At 36.6% G+C, this 20,405-nt stretch overlaps 1 protein-coding gene across 1 annotated transcript in view; it reads left to right on the top strand.

Moving 5' to 3' along the window:
* The first annotated feature begins 324 nt into the window (after window positions 1-324).
* The window catches only part of LOC149779858 (programmed cell death protein 5-like), a 29,846-nt gene continuing 9,765 nt past the window's right edge, over window positions 325-20,405 (top strand). Inside the window, exons 1-3 of the mRNA XM_089936529.1 lie at window positions 325-426; window positions 9,512-9,623; window positions 18,813-18,904. Of these exons, the coding sequence (XP_089792655.1) occupies window positions 361-426; window positions 9,512-9,623; window positions 18,813-18,904 (270 nt within the window). The 5' untranslated portion in view covers window positions 325-360. The remainder of the gene's footprint in view (window positions 427-9,511; window positions 9,624-18,812; window positions 18,905-20,405) is intronic.

Raw genomic sequence — 20,405 nt, forward strand, 5'->3', positions numbered from 1 at the left:
AGAAAAGAAAACAAAAAGAACTCTATGTACAATTATCAGTTCGTGCATATGGTTTCGGGTAGGTAAATTCATGTTCATTTCTACGTATTATTTTTGTTTTTATCACATATTAGGTAGTTTTGCTGTGTCCTTAAAACCTTTGTAGAAACAACACCGTTAAAACGTGTAGTCTTTTATGTCGCGTCGGGAAAATAGCTCGTCGAGAGAGAGAGAGAGAGAGAGAGAGAGAGAGAAAGAGAGAGTTTATTTTTCTCAGATTATCAATGTTAAACAACAGGCAGTCTATTATGAGTTCTCACCGAACCACGCGAGAGTCTGATCGAAACGAGACAAATAACTACAGAATATACAACGGAAAACATGGGGGACGACGAACTTGAGGCAATAAGAGCAAGAAGGTTGGCTGAAATGCAAACGCAGTATGGAGTATGTATATTAATTATAGACTATACATTTTTGTTATGTTTTCACAAGGTAGCTTGTGTCCTTTAATGTCATATATTATATTGAGGCTGAAATTAATATATTAGCGTCTGTAACACGTTTTCGAGGAACAGCGGAATGGAGCTGTGCATCGCTTGCATTCTGTACTATATGCCCCTTTGTGATGTTATATATATATATAACACTTAGTCATTTCATTCAGTAGTGTACCTAACCGATTGTTGCCTGGCGCCTCTAAAACAATCATCTTGTTTGCGTTTGAAACCAAGCGCAAGTTTTCAGGGTAGACCATAGGTGCTTGACGCAAGCTTAATGTTAAAAATAAAGGAGTAACCAGAAGATAAAAAAATCATATCAAGTGACAAAATGTCCTCAGATTACTTCCATTACCTAGTCCTACAATGCAAGACATATCACATGCTATTTATGTTTTAGTGCTACGTTTTACTGCCCAAATAGCGGCTTTGTGTAGCGTGTTCTGATGTCGGTTGACATCGGAACAAGTAGTTAAAGTTTCAGGAATATTTCACATACTTAGTAGCCAATACCGACACTCTTCCACAAATTTATGTCACTGTCTAATTAAAATACTTACCCTGCTGTCTTTATCCTGGTGGAATCAAAATCTGACACAAGCAAGTGGATGCGTGTATGTTCTGTTGTCATACATTTGAATTTGTTCAGTGCTGAAGTATTTTCAGGTAGGTTCATGTGGGTATATGTTTCTTAAACGAAGTGAAACATTGCTTACTGTTCCAGTAGGCACTATAAACAGAGGTCTTGGAAACGCTTGATCACGCATATTTGGACACAAAATTGTTATCTGGAATGCAGAAAATAAATTATGTAGGAGTCCTCCATATGCACTTAATAGATGTGTGGCAAATTCAAAGGCTTGCCAGCCCTGCTTCAGCTACCTGCTGAGTGAGAAAATGTGTTGATCAATTGATCATTTTAGCTGTGCTGATATTTACTGTAACATCATTCATTGGCTGAAAGGCCCCAAGATGTACATGTTGTCATTATTATAGTACATCAGAAGAAAATGACAGTAACTGGGAGGAAAGTTCAAAGACTGAGACTAGCTGCTGAGTGGTGGGAAAATCTGCTGATATTTACAATGACTGAATTCGGAGGCAGAAAGACCCAGAGATGTACATGTGGTCATTTATAAGAGTACATCAAGTGAACAACTTTAGCATTCATTATCTTGTTCATTTCCTAGTGTAGCCGAATAAGTAGGTCACAGGACCTCAAGACCAAGACATATCAAAACTTACATGGAATGACATTTGCAAATTTCGATAAGTATTTTGGGGTTAAATGGCACTTGATAAAGATTGTAATGAGATTCAGAAGAGTGCTGAAGTTCCTAGAACTGATTGTTTAGATGGAACAGTAGGCAATTGTAAGAAAGTGTGTGATGCATGGCTTAGTGTTTGGAATAAGACCTTTCTTTGGATTGACAAAATTCAATCAGACTCTAATGGAGAGACAAGAGCTATATGTCAGTGGTGTAACGAATTTGGAAAATTAAACTATGACAACTACTAGTTCTTCTTATCTTGACATTTAGCCACTTCAGTTATGCCCCAAATGCTTACGGGAAACAACAGCAACCTTTGCTGGCAGGACTCCTATTTTTACCATAAATGGAGTCCTGGACTCCTAGTTGTAAAATCCTGGTGAGACCTCTATGTAGACATAATATATTTTATTTGTTTCGTTAAAGAATAATATTTCAGCTGAGCTTGATTTTTCTGTATACCTGGCTTTCATCGCTTAATGGCCAACGAAACTTGAAAACATGTCCATTTGCTTGTGTGAGAATTTGAATTTATTAGGAAAAGGACATGAGAGTAAGTACAGTCTAATACATTATAACTCAAATTTGTAGAAAAGCACTGTTATTCGCTGCCGGGTGTGTGAGATATTTCTGAAAATCTGACTTTCTTTACAATGTCAGTCAACATCAATACATGCTACACAGCACCATCATTTAGGCAGCAAGACTTCTACACCCAATACATAAATATCAATGCAGAGGTCTTATATTATAGGACTACCCTATTACCCATTTTTACATAGTAACATCATGAATCAGAGGCATGGGTGTTATTAAAGTATTACCCTTTGAACCAATCATATTTCATTGTTAACAGGTGTGTCGCAATGTCAGGATGTTTTGAAAATGAGTGTAATTTGTAATCGATCTGTGTGGACATAAGATGACAGATGTATAATTCTTCTTTGAAACAGGATTCTTAAAGTTAAAGTTGAAATGAGTTAATAGTAAATAGGAACTTAAATTTGCATCTACCACTGTTCTCAGATTAATGAAGGAATGTATCATAGCGTTGCCAACACCATATCTCTTAGTAAATGGAGCACATAATGTCATTGCATATAAGTTTGTCCTGGTGGGCACAATTCATACCTTTCAGAGCCTGTAACTTCAGTTTGGTGCATCACAGAATAGTAAATGATGGCTTGATGAATAGAAAAATATATCAGGAGTAAAACAAGCCATAGATTATGATTTGTCTTCAAAGGCGGAAATAGCAGAAGGAGATCAAGGGACAAAGCTTTTTTAAGTTGCTTACTTTGTCTCTTTTATAGTATGATAGACAGGGTCCTATGTCAGAACAGGTAATGGGGGTAATCTGAGGAAATTATGTCACTTGGTAGCATTTTTCCTTCAGGTTATTGCTGGGGCTTTTTAACATTAAGCTTGTGTCAAGCACCAGTGGGGTAGACAACTAGCCTGCTCACCATGCTTTTAATCTGTCTTCAGTGATACGTAGAAGGTAAACACTGATCAGCATCTGGTATTTGCAATGTTGAGTTTCAGTATACGTGCACTTGACAAAAACTGAAGAAAAGGAAAAAAGATCAAGTGGCATAACTCTTATTAGCAGTGGGGGATGATTATTTCAGAATTATAAAATATATGAAACTGGAATGTTTTCTGCATAATCTGAGTGTGCAGAATTGAAAAATGAGCTCATCTTTATGACTTTGTTTGAAATACATTCACAGGATGTATTAAAACACTTGCACCATCAACCATTTTTAATATTGGTCTCTCTTTTTGCAAATTTTCATGTTTCCCACAGATGTTTTTTTTGTTTTTGTTTTTGTAAACGTTCAGATTAAGAATAAATTGACTTTTTCTATGTTCCATTTACTTCAGAGGCCTTTCTGTACCATTCTATCAAGCCCCCCACCCCTTGCCATTTTTGCATGAAATTATATATTCTTGTCACATTATGAAATTATGTTACTCTTAAAACCAGTAGTGTATATACATTAGTGTTCTTGTGCACGTATACATTGATGTGAGATAACAATTTACTCAATTGCCGTATTTACACTTTTGTTATAACTTATAAAGTGTAAATAGCAAATAGGAACTTACATTTGCTAATCAACGTTGTGCTAATCTTATAATATATTTATAATCAATTTTCATATCTTTAAAATAACATCAATGACCCCAAAAAATAATTCTTGCCATTATTTTGAGAAATGTTAAACAGCTCATGAATTAGATGCAAGTGTTAATATGAGGAATTGGAGAATGAACTGGCATTGAGTTTGTTGTCAAGAAATATATGTTTGTTAAATAGAGAAATGCTATTGATCAGTTTTCTGTTCTTCATTATGTCAATATTCCTATTCATGTTACTCATTTCACAAAAATAAATGACATGCATTGGTTTTCTTTTCTTCCAATTCTGCCAAATTGTTCAACATTTACCTCTTTGCATATGATATATATGAAAATTTTAATTGAATATCAGTGTCACTAGATAACAATCAACTGGAGTAGATGGCCTGACAATGATATTATCTCTTGAACAATCACATATGTTGAGTCTAACATCAAAATTATAATGCACAACAAAAGTTGTGCTAATCAGAGTTGTAATAAATTCAGTGTAATTTCTATCATTATGTTTGATTTCTTGGTATAAACTTAAATTTTCATAAAATGAAGTTTTTATGTGTGTTTTGACCCATTTTTTGCCAAATGCAAATCTTTCTGAACTTTAGGATCACTCCTTAATTTATTGAGTGGTTTGGTTTTCTCAATCCCTTATGTCAGAATCCAGTTGTCTATTTCACCAATTCCACATTCACAGTATGGATACTGTACAATGATTAAAGTTATATTTAGTTGCATAAACCTATGTAGTAAGCTGGTTTAATTATACCAGTTTTCACCTAGTCTAAAACCCCTTGTGCAAACAGTATATCTTGCTGTTTTGGAACTGTAAGTGTGTGACATTGTACAAGTATTACCTGCATACATCCTCACAGTTTTGCAGATTCTGCATGTAGTTTTGTTGGTAACTTTGCACGTGTAATTACTGTATCACTACTTTTAGATGGGAGCTAAAATATAACATGAGGGTTTGCATTTTAAAATTTCTTCCATTTTGGTCTTTGCAAATATTTATGAGATCTAGAATTTTTTACCATAATTCTTTAAACCAGTGGTTGTCAGGCTTTTTTTGCAGACCACTTGAACATGCTGAATGTCTTTGCATAGTACATGTACTTAATGATTAATGAGATCTCTACTAACCACTTATGGGCTTTCTGAATGTTGTAGGCTAACTATTGTAAAACTTCACGCAGACACCCTGAATGGAACTTGTGGTTAACCATTGGTCCATGTACCATAGTTTGAGAATCAATGCTTTAAACTAATGTCCATGCCTTGATTTGTAATAAATGGAGAAATGTAAGAAACATTTATGAAGATGTAGAATTTGTCAAAATTGTCGACAGTAAATAAAACCTACTACATATCTTTATTCAATCACCACTTAAACCAATAAAAATACAGCCTTTACAAACTAGACTTTGTACTTGGCCATTTTTTCATGTTGTTTGCTTATATGATCAAACATCTTGTGACCTACATTTTCCTTAATGGTCCAAATCAGTGATCATGTGATACGATGTATGAAGGATGAAGGAGGAGGATTAAGTTGATCACAACATTTGTGATATGTGACTGATCAATGCTGCATAACAGGGGTAGAATATGTTGAATGATGAATAAAATTGTACTGTATACCATATATACTCGTGTATAAGCTGAATAATTTAGGAAAAAATAAAGGCCTGGAAGAAGGGGAGTCGGCGTATCCGCAGGCCAATGTGTAAATGTGACAGTTTTCAGGTCTTTTTTTGACTACTGTAATGGCTATAAAGTTTGGGACATGAAACAATAATTTTTTTCCATGTCCTAAGACATAGGCATGTAAAAAAAAGTAACTTTCGATGACCTGACAATTATTAAACTGTTATAAAGTACTATGATTAATTTCGTCATTATTTTGCATGTGCATATTTTCAGATTTCTCCAACACGAAGTTAAATAAAGGTAAATACAGACTTTATAATTTGTGGGCTGGTTGAGTTTACCAGGGAGACCATGCTAAACTATAATGTACAGTACTTACACAGTGCAGAGCTTGCATAGCGTCACTTAAATCCTTACTTATTCCCAAACATAGATGCAGATTTTGCTTTATTCATTGTTTCGACCAAATTGCATTCTTCCAGATAACATTTCAGCTAGTCCTTAATAGCTGTTTTCATTTATGCTGAATCACGAGCTCATGAGTTGCTCATTTTCAGTGATATAAGCAATCCTACAAATTGAGGTAATATTTTTAAAAAGGTACACACGTTTATTTGTACAAGGCACATAACTATCATAATTTATATGTTCACGAAGAGTGGTAATAATAAAGGCTAAAATTCTCATAGAGATCAACTAAGAATAATATCAATCAATTTTAGTTTTGTGTTTTAGCTAAACAAACATACTTTTCCACAGAATGGAAAGCTTGATGTTTCATTGCCTCATATGTTGATAGTTGGTGAATTTGTCTTTCGTTTTGCGACAGCAGTACAGGCCAGTTAATCATTAAAACCCTGAAACTGGCTTGTGATTGGAGGGAATTTTGACCAGTAACTACCAGTTTAACATTGGTATATATGGTATAAAAATGTCAGGTGTTCACTCGTGCAAGTTTCTTTCGTGGGAATGGAGCTATAGCATATGGAGTTAAAGAAACGTAGTGATCATTCATGGGATTGAAATTAATTGTGGACGATTTTATTGTTGTGGTTTACTTTTTGTTCTGGTTAAATTTTTATTTTGTATTATTGTAGAGGTAAAAAAAAAATCATTAATTTAAGTGAATAATGTTTTAACTTAACATTCTATTTAGTGAAGAAGCAAATTCTTTATAGTAAAATAATTATTTTGTCACAATAATTCACATGTGATACAACAGAACATGTAGGACTTTTCTTGTTTAGAAGAAATGAAAATCGAAGACATAATGTAATAATCAGGAGTTCTTTGCAAAAATCTGAAGATATTATGAAATCGGGATGTAGGCGTGGAGCGATCCCAAAATTCGGGAGTTTTTTTTCCCTCCTGGAGTGAAAGTTGACAGGTATGGTGTAAGGTCACTTACATCAAAGCAAACTACAACTCAGCTTTTAGGGTATTAGCATAATTTTCGAAGCATTATTTCCGAAACTTTATTATTGTATTTTGGAGAGATCATAAAAGTTGAGTGCAATGGTGCCCATGATTCAACTCCAAGGGATGTACTTAATTCAGCGTGTAATTAAACCTGCAATGTACATGTGGTGGCGCCATTATGTAAATTTGTTCAGTAGCCTAATTGCGAGCGTTGAATCCAACTGTATTGTTTGTTTCTTGTGTTGACATACTGGGATTACATTTTAATGAGTTTAGGTGTTTACAATTTCAAAGCAGAGTAAAAACGTAATTACTGGTGCACTGATATAAAATGTCCAATGCAATAATGCATAAACAAACAGTCGAGTCAAAAGGGAGAGGTAATGTTACAGGAACTCGCGATTGCTAAATTCTTGTCATCGTTTGATCAAATTATACACAAATCTAAATTAGGCAGAAACAATAAGAAAACAGAAAATTAAATAAATTACTTTTCAAACAAATTTATACCATTTCCTTTTAATAATCATGCACGCCAACCTCGAGATAAGTATACATGTAATTTTTTTAAACACAAATTTGCCTAAATAAATGCATTTAGAACTTACCTCATACATCTTGAGATGCCTCAGAGTTTTAAGTCGGCTTATACGTGTTTCATGCACATTTTGGTGTTTATACCTATTCAGTTTAGGGATTGGCTTGTACGCGAAAGGACTTATATGTGAGTATATCTGGTATTCTAATTGTTATGTCTAAGAAGATGTATATTCTTTTTATCAATTTCATGCAGGTAGAGGTCAATACAAGGTCATTGAATTATGGAAGCCCCAGTGTAATACAGCATTAAAGGCTATGACATTGTTTTGATCAATTCAAATATTTTAGTAAGGCATTCACTCTTACCTCACACACCAACGTAATTAAAAATATCACAGTGTGAGGAAGCTCAGAGTAAACTCCACTACATGGAATTGTGTTTACATGAATATAAGCAGATGAATTGTTTGATACAATAATGCTGCAAAAGGAAATTTGTGAAGTATTTGCATTCTGTTTAGTTCATTAAATATGTACTCTAATGAATCTTTTTCAAAGTAATCCTAAGAAATTCTGTCATATCCTTTGGTGGGGTATTTTACAGTTTATTCATGAGATTTTATATCACATGTTCAGGCAGTTACTTTTTATATGCTCGTCATATCAGGGAGTATATTTTGATGTTGTCTGCACAACCATCTGTCTCTTACCAGTGTAGTTTTTGCACAGTAGCGTGAGTTGTCCACAATCTACAGTTAACAAATATTGCAGAAGGTTTGTGCTTACGATAAGGAAGAGCCCTATTGATTTCAGGATCAAAAACTCAAATATCAAATTTACTGTGATTGAAAGAAGAAAAATGTATTCTTTACAATAATTTGAGTTCTCCATCATTGGATGGCTTGCACTTGAGGTAAATAAGAAGCCTGTCAATATCAGGGACCAAAGGTCAAAGATCAAGATCACTGACTAAAAGAAGAAGTATGTTTTCTGCACAGTAACATAGGTTATATGGCATGGTTCAAGACTGCATGCTTTGATGAAAGGTTAAGGTCATTTAGACCCATTGGTCAATTATCTCCAGTCATTCATGCCCTACTGTTGCCTCTCATAGCAAATAATTAAATATGGTGCAGGTGTCATTTATGGTATTTTTAGGCGATTGAGTAGACCCTGAAATTTTATAAGAACTTTTTGACAAAACTGCACCTGATGTAACCGATATAACATCCATGTGTTCCATTAATCATTGGATGCAGGTTGAGGTACACACCACCAGTCATTGACCAACATTGATCATTGTAAAGCTTGAAAAAAAAAACTATGAAAACACTTTTCCTCTATATTCACTGAAAAGAATTTAATTATGAACAGAATCCTTCTAACCCAGATTGCCATTTTGAGCATTTGGCCGTTTGGCTGACGTGTGAATAGAACAGTCCACTTGGGCCACCAGGAGCTGGGTTAGATGGTTGTAATGATTGAGCCTTACTGACTGACTAATTAAATTAATGTCGTTTTTGCCTGTCAGGGCATGCACGAGGAGTTAATGCCAGCAAAGCTCGCTAATTAATTGATCCTGGGGGAAGGAATTAGTGCCTCATCCCCCAGGCATTTACATGTTCAAAGAACACTAATTAATTTGGCCTTCAGGTCTTGGGACTAATAAGTTCCTAACGACCTGAATGTAGGGCCGTATGAGTGGGAATGAACCTTTGGTGGTATGGTGAATATATTAGAAAATTAGAAGGATAGAAGCAGTTGTCTTATGAACAGTAATGGTGCATTTTTTTAATATAATTTATGTGTACAACATGACTTTGGTCTGGTGCTAAGTAACTACTGTTATAAGTCTTTCATTGTTTGATATACATAAATCTGGTGCTAAGTAACTACTGTTATAAGTCTTTCATTGTTTGACATACATAAATCTGGTGCTAAGTAACTACTGTTATAAGTCTTTCATTGTTTGATATACATAAATCTGAACTGGTGTTTCTGCATTTCCAGAGGAAAGGAGGTGGACCATCCCAAAAAGATGATGAAGAAACAAAGGAGAAGATGAAAGAGATGAAAAACAGTATTCTTAGCCAAGTGTTAGATCAGTCTGCACGAGCAAGATGTGAGTGTAACTAGAGTAGTCTTATTAGGTTATCTGGTTTATGGTCAGGTGACTTTATAGTTTTCACCTGTTGCCCATTGTATGTCACATTTCATGCATTATGCCTCTGTAAAACTTACAAAGACTATCACAACTGGGCAGTTTAATTTTTAATAGAGGAAATTAAAATTTTAAGGCAGTTAGAGATCAACCGCTTCATTGGCTGATAATAGCAAGGGTTATTTTGTGTTTGCTGATCCTATCAACATTGCTGTGGGAGAGAGAGCCCATTGGGCTGATTTTTAAGCTGAGTAAATGATCGATCATTATTATGCTTAATTGCTTTGAAATAAACTGTTAAGCCATATTTTGTTACAGATTATTGTCCGGTTCATGATCAGTGGCAATGTTGTATGGAAGTTGTATTTTGCTCTGTTGTCTGTTCCACTAAACATACTTGGGACACGGGAAGGCACTTTCAATGTGAAGTAGTCACTCGTAGTAGCAAGTTAGAATTTTGTATAAATTCATATGAACTCTTCATGTAAGTTAAGTGCCCGGATATATATATATATATATATATATATATATATATATATATATAGAGGTCTGTACCAAATAGGTGATTATCACTATTCAGCTGAATACAAATAATTGGACCAACTATTTGGTCAGATACGAATACGGATAGTGTACAAAATAGGTATACCGACAACATTCAAAATTTCAGACGTAAGCAAAAGTTTCAGTTCAGTAAATTTAATACATAAACTGAAAGTAAACAGTTAACTGGATGTAATTTTTGCATCCTTCTGCCAATCTGTGTAAACTAGGAATGGAACTAATTTAACTAAACTTAGAAATTGTCACTTACAGTAAAGTTAATTACTTGAATGATGCATTAGCTTTCAAAAAACCAATCATTCCATGTTGTCGGCATTAAGGCAGCTTCTCGTTTCACTGAAGTTATCACCAGCTGTACTAAAGAGACGTTCGCTTGGTACACTCATAGGTGGTGCAGAAAGGTAGTGCTTTGCAGTGTGACACAAGGTGGGAAATCTTGACATGTTTATTTTCCACCAATCCAGTGGGTCAGTGTCTCTTGGAATACACGGCTCTGCCAGGTAGTTGTTCACTTCTGTTTCTATGGTGACAAACATGTAATTGTTCTGTGCCTTAAAAGGCTGCAACTGATTCCATGAGGTCCAAAAGTCGTCCTTTTTCTGTTTTTTTGTTAGCAGTTGTTCGTCAGCTGCAGGAAAAACTTCAGATGGCTGGATTGTAACTGTAGATGATGTTGGCTGGCATAGTAATGTAGCAGTCATAATGTTTGCACAGTGGTCAAAAAACGTAGCTTGAAGCATGGATCTAAGCCAGCTGACACCTCATACGTGCTATTTTCATATTAACCCCAAAATATCCTCGTTGATGATGCTATCAGTTCGCTGACTGTCTTCTTGATGCCCTCATCAGAAGCATCTTTCTGAAGATACAAGATAGCCTGAACAGCTGGTAGGACCATTGAAAAACAGGAATTGCTGCAGCTTATTTCATGAGTCAGTTGTTCAAACGGCAGCAGAATTCTTGTTGCTAAAGCCCACTGGCTTGTTGTCGTGGATAGCACCTTGTTGTACTTCTCGTCACATTCAGCGAGATACAGACACAGCTCTTTTTTGCTCTATCAGACAATCCAGCATCTGGTAAATCAATATCCATCTGGTCACTACATCCTGATGCAACTGATGGTTTGGCACTCCCGAGATGTTCTTGAATGGCATGAAGGCTCAAGGTAGCACTTGAAAATGTCGAAAATGTCTCACAATCTTTTGTGAGAGTGTTATCAAGTCAGCAACAGATGGCAGTGTGTGGGCAAAACAACTGATGCTGGGAAGATCTGCATCATGTATCACTTTCACCATGTTGGTGCCTCCATCACGTATGACCAAGTGGACACGTTTTTCAATATTGCAGCGATTCGTCATGTCCAGCAGAGCATCAGCTAGTCGAGTTCCAGTGTGCTATCCATCAAACTTTTGACAATGAAGGACAGCAGCTTGGCATGCAAATTTGTCATCAGTCCAATGTGCCGTTAAGCTCATGAAAGATGTTGTCGTTGTCTGCACTGTCCAGGTATCTGTAGTTAGACACAAAAATTTTGCTTCGCTGATGGCAGCCTGGACACTACCCCGCACTGTATCGTACATCTCAGGTATGATTTTTTTCACTGAAGAATTTGTGGCTTGGTAGCACGTATCATGATTCAAGTACGTCAGTCAGTTCTTTAAAGCCACTATCATCAACAATTGAGTATGGCTGGATGTCATTGGCAATCATTTTTCCAGTGGCCCGGTGTACTTTTTTCACCTCTGGGCTGTCGATAGACCACTTTTTTTTCTTGTTAATGATGTCACTTAGTGTTTGCTTTGTCCTTCCCATCTCCTCAATGCCAGATGTCGAACTTGCCGAGGCTGATGCTGCTGCTTTCAGGTTTATGACCTGTTTGTACTCGTCCGAGTGTTTGTACAACAAATGGTTATTCAGTGGAGTTGTTGTGAATGACTTCGCTGAACTACCACCACGAGAAATGACTGCGTTGCACCACTGACACATTGCTTTTGTTTCATCGTTGCAAAAAAATCTTGAAAAAATTCCAAATAGGACTTCGCTTATCCATCATTGAACTAACCAACTGTAAGTTGAATTTAATGTAAAATTAACTAATAAGGTTAACTAACAATTGACCAGCTCAAGCCTCAAATGCTGAACATTAACATTCAGTCACTGTACACAAAGAATGAGAATACTGACACTGTGATATCGCGGTCCAGGCAGTAGGCAACACCTGGCTGCAACCACAGCATATATTATGTTAATGAGAGAGTTACTTCAGTCCACTCGCTGTAGCAGCTGCATATGCAGAAACAGATGTCACATGACCACTATTCATATTCGGTCCGACTGCTGCTTTTCAGCTGAATATTGAATAGCTATTTGGCCCACTATTTGGCTACAAAGTGAATGTTCGGCACAGCCCTAATATATATATATATATATATATATATATATATATATATATATATATATATATATATATATATATATATATATTAAATGACTTTCCTGAATACCATATATGTTTAAATGCAACAGCCTTATATATACAGTACAAAAGGTAATTAATTTGGTAGCTGGAATAATAAAGCTAGTATGTTAGTATAGGAATGTGATTCATTTCTGTCGGTAGAATGTCAAAATAAGCTGCAATTCAGGGGAAAATGTATCAGCCATATGCCCAGTAAAACTAAATGTCAGTACTCCTGGTTGATAGAATTTGACTTTCTGAAATACGGGGTGGGGGCTGGGGGGGGGCATTTTTGCACATTTTGACATTGCCATTTTGGATGTACATAGTATCTCTACCTTGCATTAACGCAAATGCAGAAAGATTATTTTGAGTGCTGAGAAAGATTGAATAAGATCTTCAGGAAGTTTATACAACTACACCACCTAGTCTCTAATGAGTACTAAGATATAGATTAATTATTGACTATTTTCGTGTGGGATCCCAAGTGGTCTAAAGCACTCACTGTTTTGGATCATTGCCATCTCATTTCTGTCTGCGTGAGTTCAAGTCTCAGGTTTGGCAAATTTGGGTATGCGAGGAAGCATGCCAGTAACTTCTTGTGGGTCGGTGGTTATTTCATGTGTTTTCCCGAGTTCTTCCTCTACCATTTATACTGGCCACAATGTATAGCCTATCTTGTGCTGAAAAATGGTGTTAAACCCTACGACAACAACAACTATTTTCACCACCTTTAAGTTTTCCAATGTTCTACAGAGAGTAACCAAATTAGCAACCACAACATGGATCACACAGGTCTTGAAAACTTTAGGTGTCACTAACCATTTAGTGCAAATGATGATTAAAAAAGGCTGCTATGTTCACCCACGTAAACAGCATAGTTTAGTTTACTGCTTCATTGCTTGCAAACATTTACAAAATTGGTGAATGTGTAAACAAACATATCCCTAGCATTTATGCTGCAGGTGAAATCCATTCCTATTAAATGATATGTTTCTATATGCCTACTGAAGAGTAACGATTTTCTGTTAATTCTTTTTTTGGTGAAATAATGACATTTTTACATCAGATGAGACATCACTAGGAAAATAGTAGAAGTTGATGAATTTTTTTTTGGTCAGATTACACAAGTTGATAATCTAATCTTGCTGATATAAAATTCCTTAAGACTAAATTATTTACATTTGAACAAAACGTTTGTTTTAATTTAAAAAATACCATATCAGGTTTGTAAGCATTGCAATTTCTTAGTGATTGAAGATCCTTCAAAAACATATTAAGCGCATGTCAAAGCAGTACATCCAGTTGCATCATCAATTTTTCCCTGGTGTGAAAGCATTGTAGCAGTACAAGACACTATTACCCAAAAGCTGTTTTATCTAAATGCTATATTCAAGAAAGGCTTTGTCTTAATTACTGAATCACATCAACATAAGAGGTAAAAGAAGTGCTATGTTCAAACAATAACAAGCTGAGTGGCATGAGTGGTTTACATATAAATAGCTGTCACCATATCAAGGGAAAAGTCAGATGTCAAATCTTTTTGATTCAGCAGCTTTTTTCCTCACTTTATACTGTGTACATGCATATATGCATTGGTAAATGTTGCAGTCTTATAGATGAATAATGGTGAATGTTGACTTTGTCTTCTGCTTTGTAAGTGAAATGTGTGTGGATATATGGAATGTATTATGTTATGTCTCTCCATCCATCTGTCTCTTACCAATTTCATTTTTGTTAATAACACTGGACAACAAATTTTTACAAAAGTCATGTTACTGAAATAAAATTAGTCAATTCTTATCAATTTTTATGTGCTGAACACGAATATGACAGTCAAATTGCAAAATTGGCTCTAGTTTTTTTGTAATCTGCAAGAAATTAATGTTTACATAACGAAATGCATTCCAATAGAAAAGGTCAACTGTAAATAGCCTACCTATAAAAAATCAAGTCATTGACTACATCTTAGATTTCTTCGCCTGTCTCTTGTACAGCTGTTCGGGAGCATCTCTGAGGAGTGTCCAGCAGTAGTCAGCCAGCATTGTAGTGGACCATTTTCCCTGGTATCTTTGTTCCATTGTTGCGATATCTTGATGAAAACGTTCGCCGTGTTCATCACTAACAATACCACAGTTGCTAGGAAAGAAATCCAAATGGGAATGAAGGAAGTGAATCTTTAGAGACATATTGCAGCCAAGTTTCTTATACTTCATCAACATGTCTTCTACTAGTTCCTTATAGTTTTCTGCCCTAACATTTCCGAGGAAGTTTGTAGAAACTAGGCGAAAAGCATTCCATGCTTGTTTCGCGTCACCTTCCAGCAAGTTGTTGAACCGGTCATCTTTGAAAAGCTCTCGAATCTGAGGACCCACAAAAACTCCCTCTTTAATCTTTGCTTCGCTGAGTCGAGGGAATTTTTCATGCAGGTATCGGAATGCTGGCAAAGTCCGGTCAAACCTAGTTTGATGTGAAGGGGTGGTAGCAAGATTTTCTGAGCCTCAACCAGAGCTGGGTGTTGGATATTCTTCTCTCCAATGGCTACATTCTGCCTGTGAGTCCATTCCTTCCTCATGTAGTGCATTTCCCTTGCTCGGCTATCCCACTCGCATAAGAAACACATGTATTTTGTATATCCTTGCTGCAGTCCCATTAAAAGGAGAACTACCTTCAAATCACCACAGAGGTGCCAGCTGTACTTGTTATACTCAATGGAATTCAGTAGCTGCCTTAGGTTATCGTATGTCTCTTTCATGTGGACAGCATACGCTACTGGAATAGATTGAAGAATGTTTCCATTGTGCAAAAGCACAGCCTTGAGACTCAGTTTCGAAGAGTCCACAAATAGTCTCCATTCTTGTGGGTCATGAGTGATTTTTAAAGCATTCATGAGGCCCTCAAAATCGGAACAGAATATCAGATTACTTTCCTTTCTGAAGAAAGGCTCCAATTGCTGGTGGCGCTTTCGATATGCAGTAATTGTGACATCTTCTTCTAGAAGATTCCATTGTTGGAGTCTTGATCCTAGCAATTCTGCCTTGTTCTTTGATAAGTCCAAATCACGAATCAGGTCATTTAGTTCTTCCTGTGTTATTCTGTGTGGGGTTGATGATGCACCACAGTGAAAATCTGGATCACTGCATGCTGATGGACCAGGAGAAGAACAGGTCGACTCACCTTTGTCTTCGTCAGATGAATCAAGAGAATATTCTGCTGGAGGTTCTGGAATAGGAAGTCCCTCACCATGTGGAACTGGTCTCAATGCAGACGGAATGTTTGGGTAGACTATTCTCGACTTCTTTCGCTTCGTTATTCCGCCGGAAAGAGGAGGAACCAAGCAGAAGTAACAGTCATTTAGGTGGTTGCTTGGCTCTCTCCTCACCATTGGGACTGCAAACGGCATTGATGACCTTTTGCAATTCAACCACTGTGAAAGCTGTGTTGTACATGTAGCACAGCATATATGCGGAGCCCAATGCTTGTCTTGGTCACCAACCTTGCATCCGAAGTAAAGATGATATGCCTTCTTCACTTGAGAATTGATACTTTTCTTCTGGTTGGCAAATGTCACTTCCCCACAAATATAGCAAAAATTGTCCGCGGTATTAACACACTTTCGAGGCATTACTGTTCTTTATTGTACGTAAATGGATAAAATAATAAGTTTTATGTAACAGTAGCTTGAACTGTCTCGCACAACGTCTAAAATATTTTAAATGCTGAACCTATCTGATTGGGCTTTATATAGTACACTGCTTACGTCAGCTTCAGCAGCCGCCTGGCATTAGTATAATAGGCCTACACATGTATAGTACACTGCTGACGTCAACTTACTTCAGCAGCCGCATGGCATTAGTATTGCATTGCATCAGAAAATGATGCAATCAACTGTGGATGATGTGAGCATGATGGTATTATGCAATGTTACATTATTATTCCGGATGTTGCTGCAGTCCTACTGGAGAAATTTACACAGTGAAACATAGAAAATGAGGTATATGAATATCTTCAAAACGAGAGCCAATACAAATTTTTCACGGTTATATTCGTGTTCGGCACACCAAAATACTACAGATTAGGGCCTTTTCAAGTCAGTAATGATTTCACTGTTGACCAGTGTAATTTGTATTTGGGGTAAGGAAGACCCCTATTGATTTCAGCACGAAAAACTCAGATTTCATGGTCTATAACAGAAGAAAAAGGTTTTTGCTCAATATTCTTGTCCACCGTCTACAGCTACCAAACTTTGTGGATATGTTGCATTTTGAAGCAAGGGAGGATCTTTTGATTTCATGGTAAAGAGCACTAAGGTCAAGATGACTGTGACTGGAAGAAAGATTGGCCTCTACACAATAAATCTGGTAAACGACTATCTACAGCTACCAAGAACTTTGAGGATGGCTTGCATATGGGGTAAGGCAGTTTTGGGGTAGAAGGTCAATGGTCATGGTCACTTTCTCAGAATTTCAAAGAAGAAAAAACGTTTCAGCTTGTTATCTTACTTCTCCACAATCTACAGTTAACAATGGCTTGCACTCATCAATTTCAGGGTTGAAAGGTGAAGGTCAAGGTTACTGTTTGAAAGAATAACAATGGTTTCTGCACAATAACATTAGTTCAGCACCACATACCTGGCCAGTTTTTTTTGTCTTGCACTTAGGGTAATTAAAATATCTATTGATTGTGATGGCAAAGGTTAAGGTCACTGTGGCTGAAAGAAGAATAATGGTTTCTACACAACAAAATTTGTTCTAAATCACATACCGACCACTCTGGTGGCCTAAGTGGTTTGAGTGTCTGCCTCAGATGTGGGAGGTCGCAGGTTCGAACCCCAGCCAAACCATACCAGAGACTTATAAAAATGGTACTAGCAGCTGCCTCACTTGGTGATCAGCATTAAGAGGTTAGTAGTGTTAGGACTGGTTGGCCTGGTGTCAGGATAATGTGACTGGGTGGGACATCATGCTACATGTCTTCAGCATGATACCCCAGTGCTATACATCCCTATAAACTGCCACACTGCAGACATGATAGCGATATATATATATATATATATATATATATATATATATATATATATATATATATATATATATATATATATATATATATATAAATGCCCAAATTGGGGAAAACATACAGGTGAGGATGACAACTTGCGCACAATCAGATACATATAACATGTAAAATGTACAAGAGGATGGTGAAAACTGTCAGAGGTCTTTGCACAGGAGTGACCTGTCCTTGTACGTTTGGTCTGGGTCTATTACTCTAGAGAGCCATAGGTGGCTGAGTGGTCCAAGGTGCTTACCTTACAGATCACTCACTTATCACTTGTGTCCACATGAGTTCAAGTCTTAGCTTGACCAGTGTGGATATGTGAGAATAGCGTGATGGTGGTATTTTCTGGGTTCAGATATACTGGCTGACATGTATAGGCTATCATGTGCAGAAATAAAACATACACAACCAAACCAAACCAAACTGTTAATTTAGAGGAAGACATCTCATCTTATCTTGAATACCTGGGAATTCATTTTGCCCAGTAGAGCATCTGTATTTGTTACCAATGTAAAATGATTATTTTCATCAAGATGCTTTGACCTGAGATAACATTAATAGAAAGGCTTTTTTTTTTATCCTTGTGAATTTAGTACAGTTTGTATAATAGGTAACATGTATCAGGTGTCATACAAAAGATTAGTGACATAACAAAATAGCAATCTTTGCAACTTTTCTTTACAAGGAATCAGGTTAATGGTGGTAGATTTCTTCTTTCTTCAGATGTTGTTTATATCATTGACACGAGGTGAAAATCACTTGCCTCATTTCATTGAAACTATACAAGCATGCAATCATAAAAGAGTCTGGCATCCATTAGAGCAATAACAGATAACAGTAGACGATTGCTTTTCACACCTCTGACATCACATGTTCAGTGTGCTTGAATTTTTAAAAAAACAATTCAGACATGGGTAATGTACTGTGTAAAACACTTGTTGTGTCTGCTCCGTTGTTCAATAAATCACACCATATCATGAAAAATTAAGTACATGTATTTACAGTCCAAGGAGCTTATATAGGTTGTATGTACACTGAAATTCACCTTTAATTATTTCTCATTTCAGTGAATACAATAGCAGTTGCCAAACCTGAGAAAGCCCAGATGATTGAGGGAATGTTGATACAGATGGCCCAGACGGGACAGATCCAGAGCAAGGTAAATAAACTGTGACAAACATTTGAACTCCATGATTGCTTTCATTACTATGAAAATTAAAAATTGAGATTTAGTTGCTAGTGAAAACTGTGAGGTTTCTTTTGTCTGGTGTTTAATGACATATCAGCACATGAAAGGCTAATGGCACAAAAGTTTGGGGAATAAAATGACTTGGCCCAGACAGATCACAATCAAAGCTAATGTTTGCAGGCTTCAAACATGTGACCTTTGTTATGAATGGTACCTGCTAAACTACTGAGGCCCTCAAAGTAATCAAAAAAAAAAAAAATTTATTTAAAAATTTGTTTTAAAACTTCATGAACATTTTCATTTTTGTAACAAAATAAAGAAAACAAGAACCCAAAAATTCCTAATATTTTAAGTTTGCTTTTGCCATTGTGGCTTTGAAGGCCTATGAAGGCAAATTGAATAAAATCAATCGCCATTCTTGGATTGGCAGAAGAGGTAATTTGCAATAGGGATTTGGGATCAGATGGTTGTGAGTTTCAGTTCAGCCATAGTCAGTACAATTGAGAGGACCCTGAGAGCATGCAATTTACATTCACCTTATTTGTTCCTGTGTATCCAGCTGTAGAGAACCGCTCTGGTGGCCTAGTGGTTAGAGCGTCCGCCTCGGATGCGGGAGGTCGTGGGTTCGATTCCCGGCCAAGTCATACCAAAGACTTACAAAAATGGTACTAACAGCTGCCTCGCTTGGCACTCAGCATTAAGAGGTTAGTGTTAGGACTGGTTGGCCTGGTGTCAGGATAATGTGACTGGGTGGGACATCATGCTACATGTCTGCGGCATGATGCCCCAGTGCTAGACATCACAATAAACTGCCACATTGCAGACATCGTAGCGATATGACTGAAAAATTGTTAAAGCTACGTTAAAAATCAAAATCACATCACATCACATCCAGCTGAAGATAGACACATACTTTTTCCTGGAGGAGTGTGTTGTATCCAAGGGAAATCACTCTTTTGTTTCTTGCCTTGAAGGCTGTTGCCAAGGCCTCATATATACTTTAACCCTAACTTGAACTTGGATTGATGGCTCAAAACTCATGTATTTCAAAGCAGCTGAGAGTCTGCTTAGATGTAGTGGATACTTTGCATAAGTAGATTGCAAGGCATGTGTTTCTGGTGGCTACAGCAGTGGCTTTAACAATTCTAAGATAAGATATATTTAAAGTCTGCATGATTTAAAACAACAAATCAACGTAAACACTAATGAGCTTTTTACCAACATTGGTGATGCACACTGCATCAAGATCAAAGTTACTGCAAGGGAAAATATGACTTATATCACTGTCCAGAGTGTAACTTTAGAACTTCTGAAGATATGTTGATGAAATTTAACTAATTTTAACTCGAACCCTGGCTGAGTCATACCAAAGACTTTTAAACAGTTGCCTCACTTGGTGCTCAGCATTAAGAGGTTAGTGTCAGGACTGATCGGACTGGTGTCAGGATAATGTGACTGGGTGGGAGATGAT

Source organism: Sinohyriopsis cumingii, chromosome 16 (assembly GCF_028554795.1).
Source record: "Sinohyriopsis cumingii isolate HCF-2022 chromosome 16, ASM2855479v2, whole genome shotgun sequence".
Taxonomy (NCBI): domain Eukaryota; kingdom Metazoa; phylum Mollusca; class Bivalvia; order Unionida; family Unionidae; genus Sinohyriopsis; species Sinohyriopsis cumingii.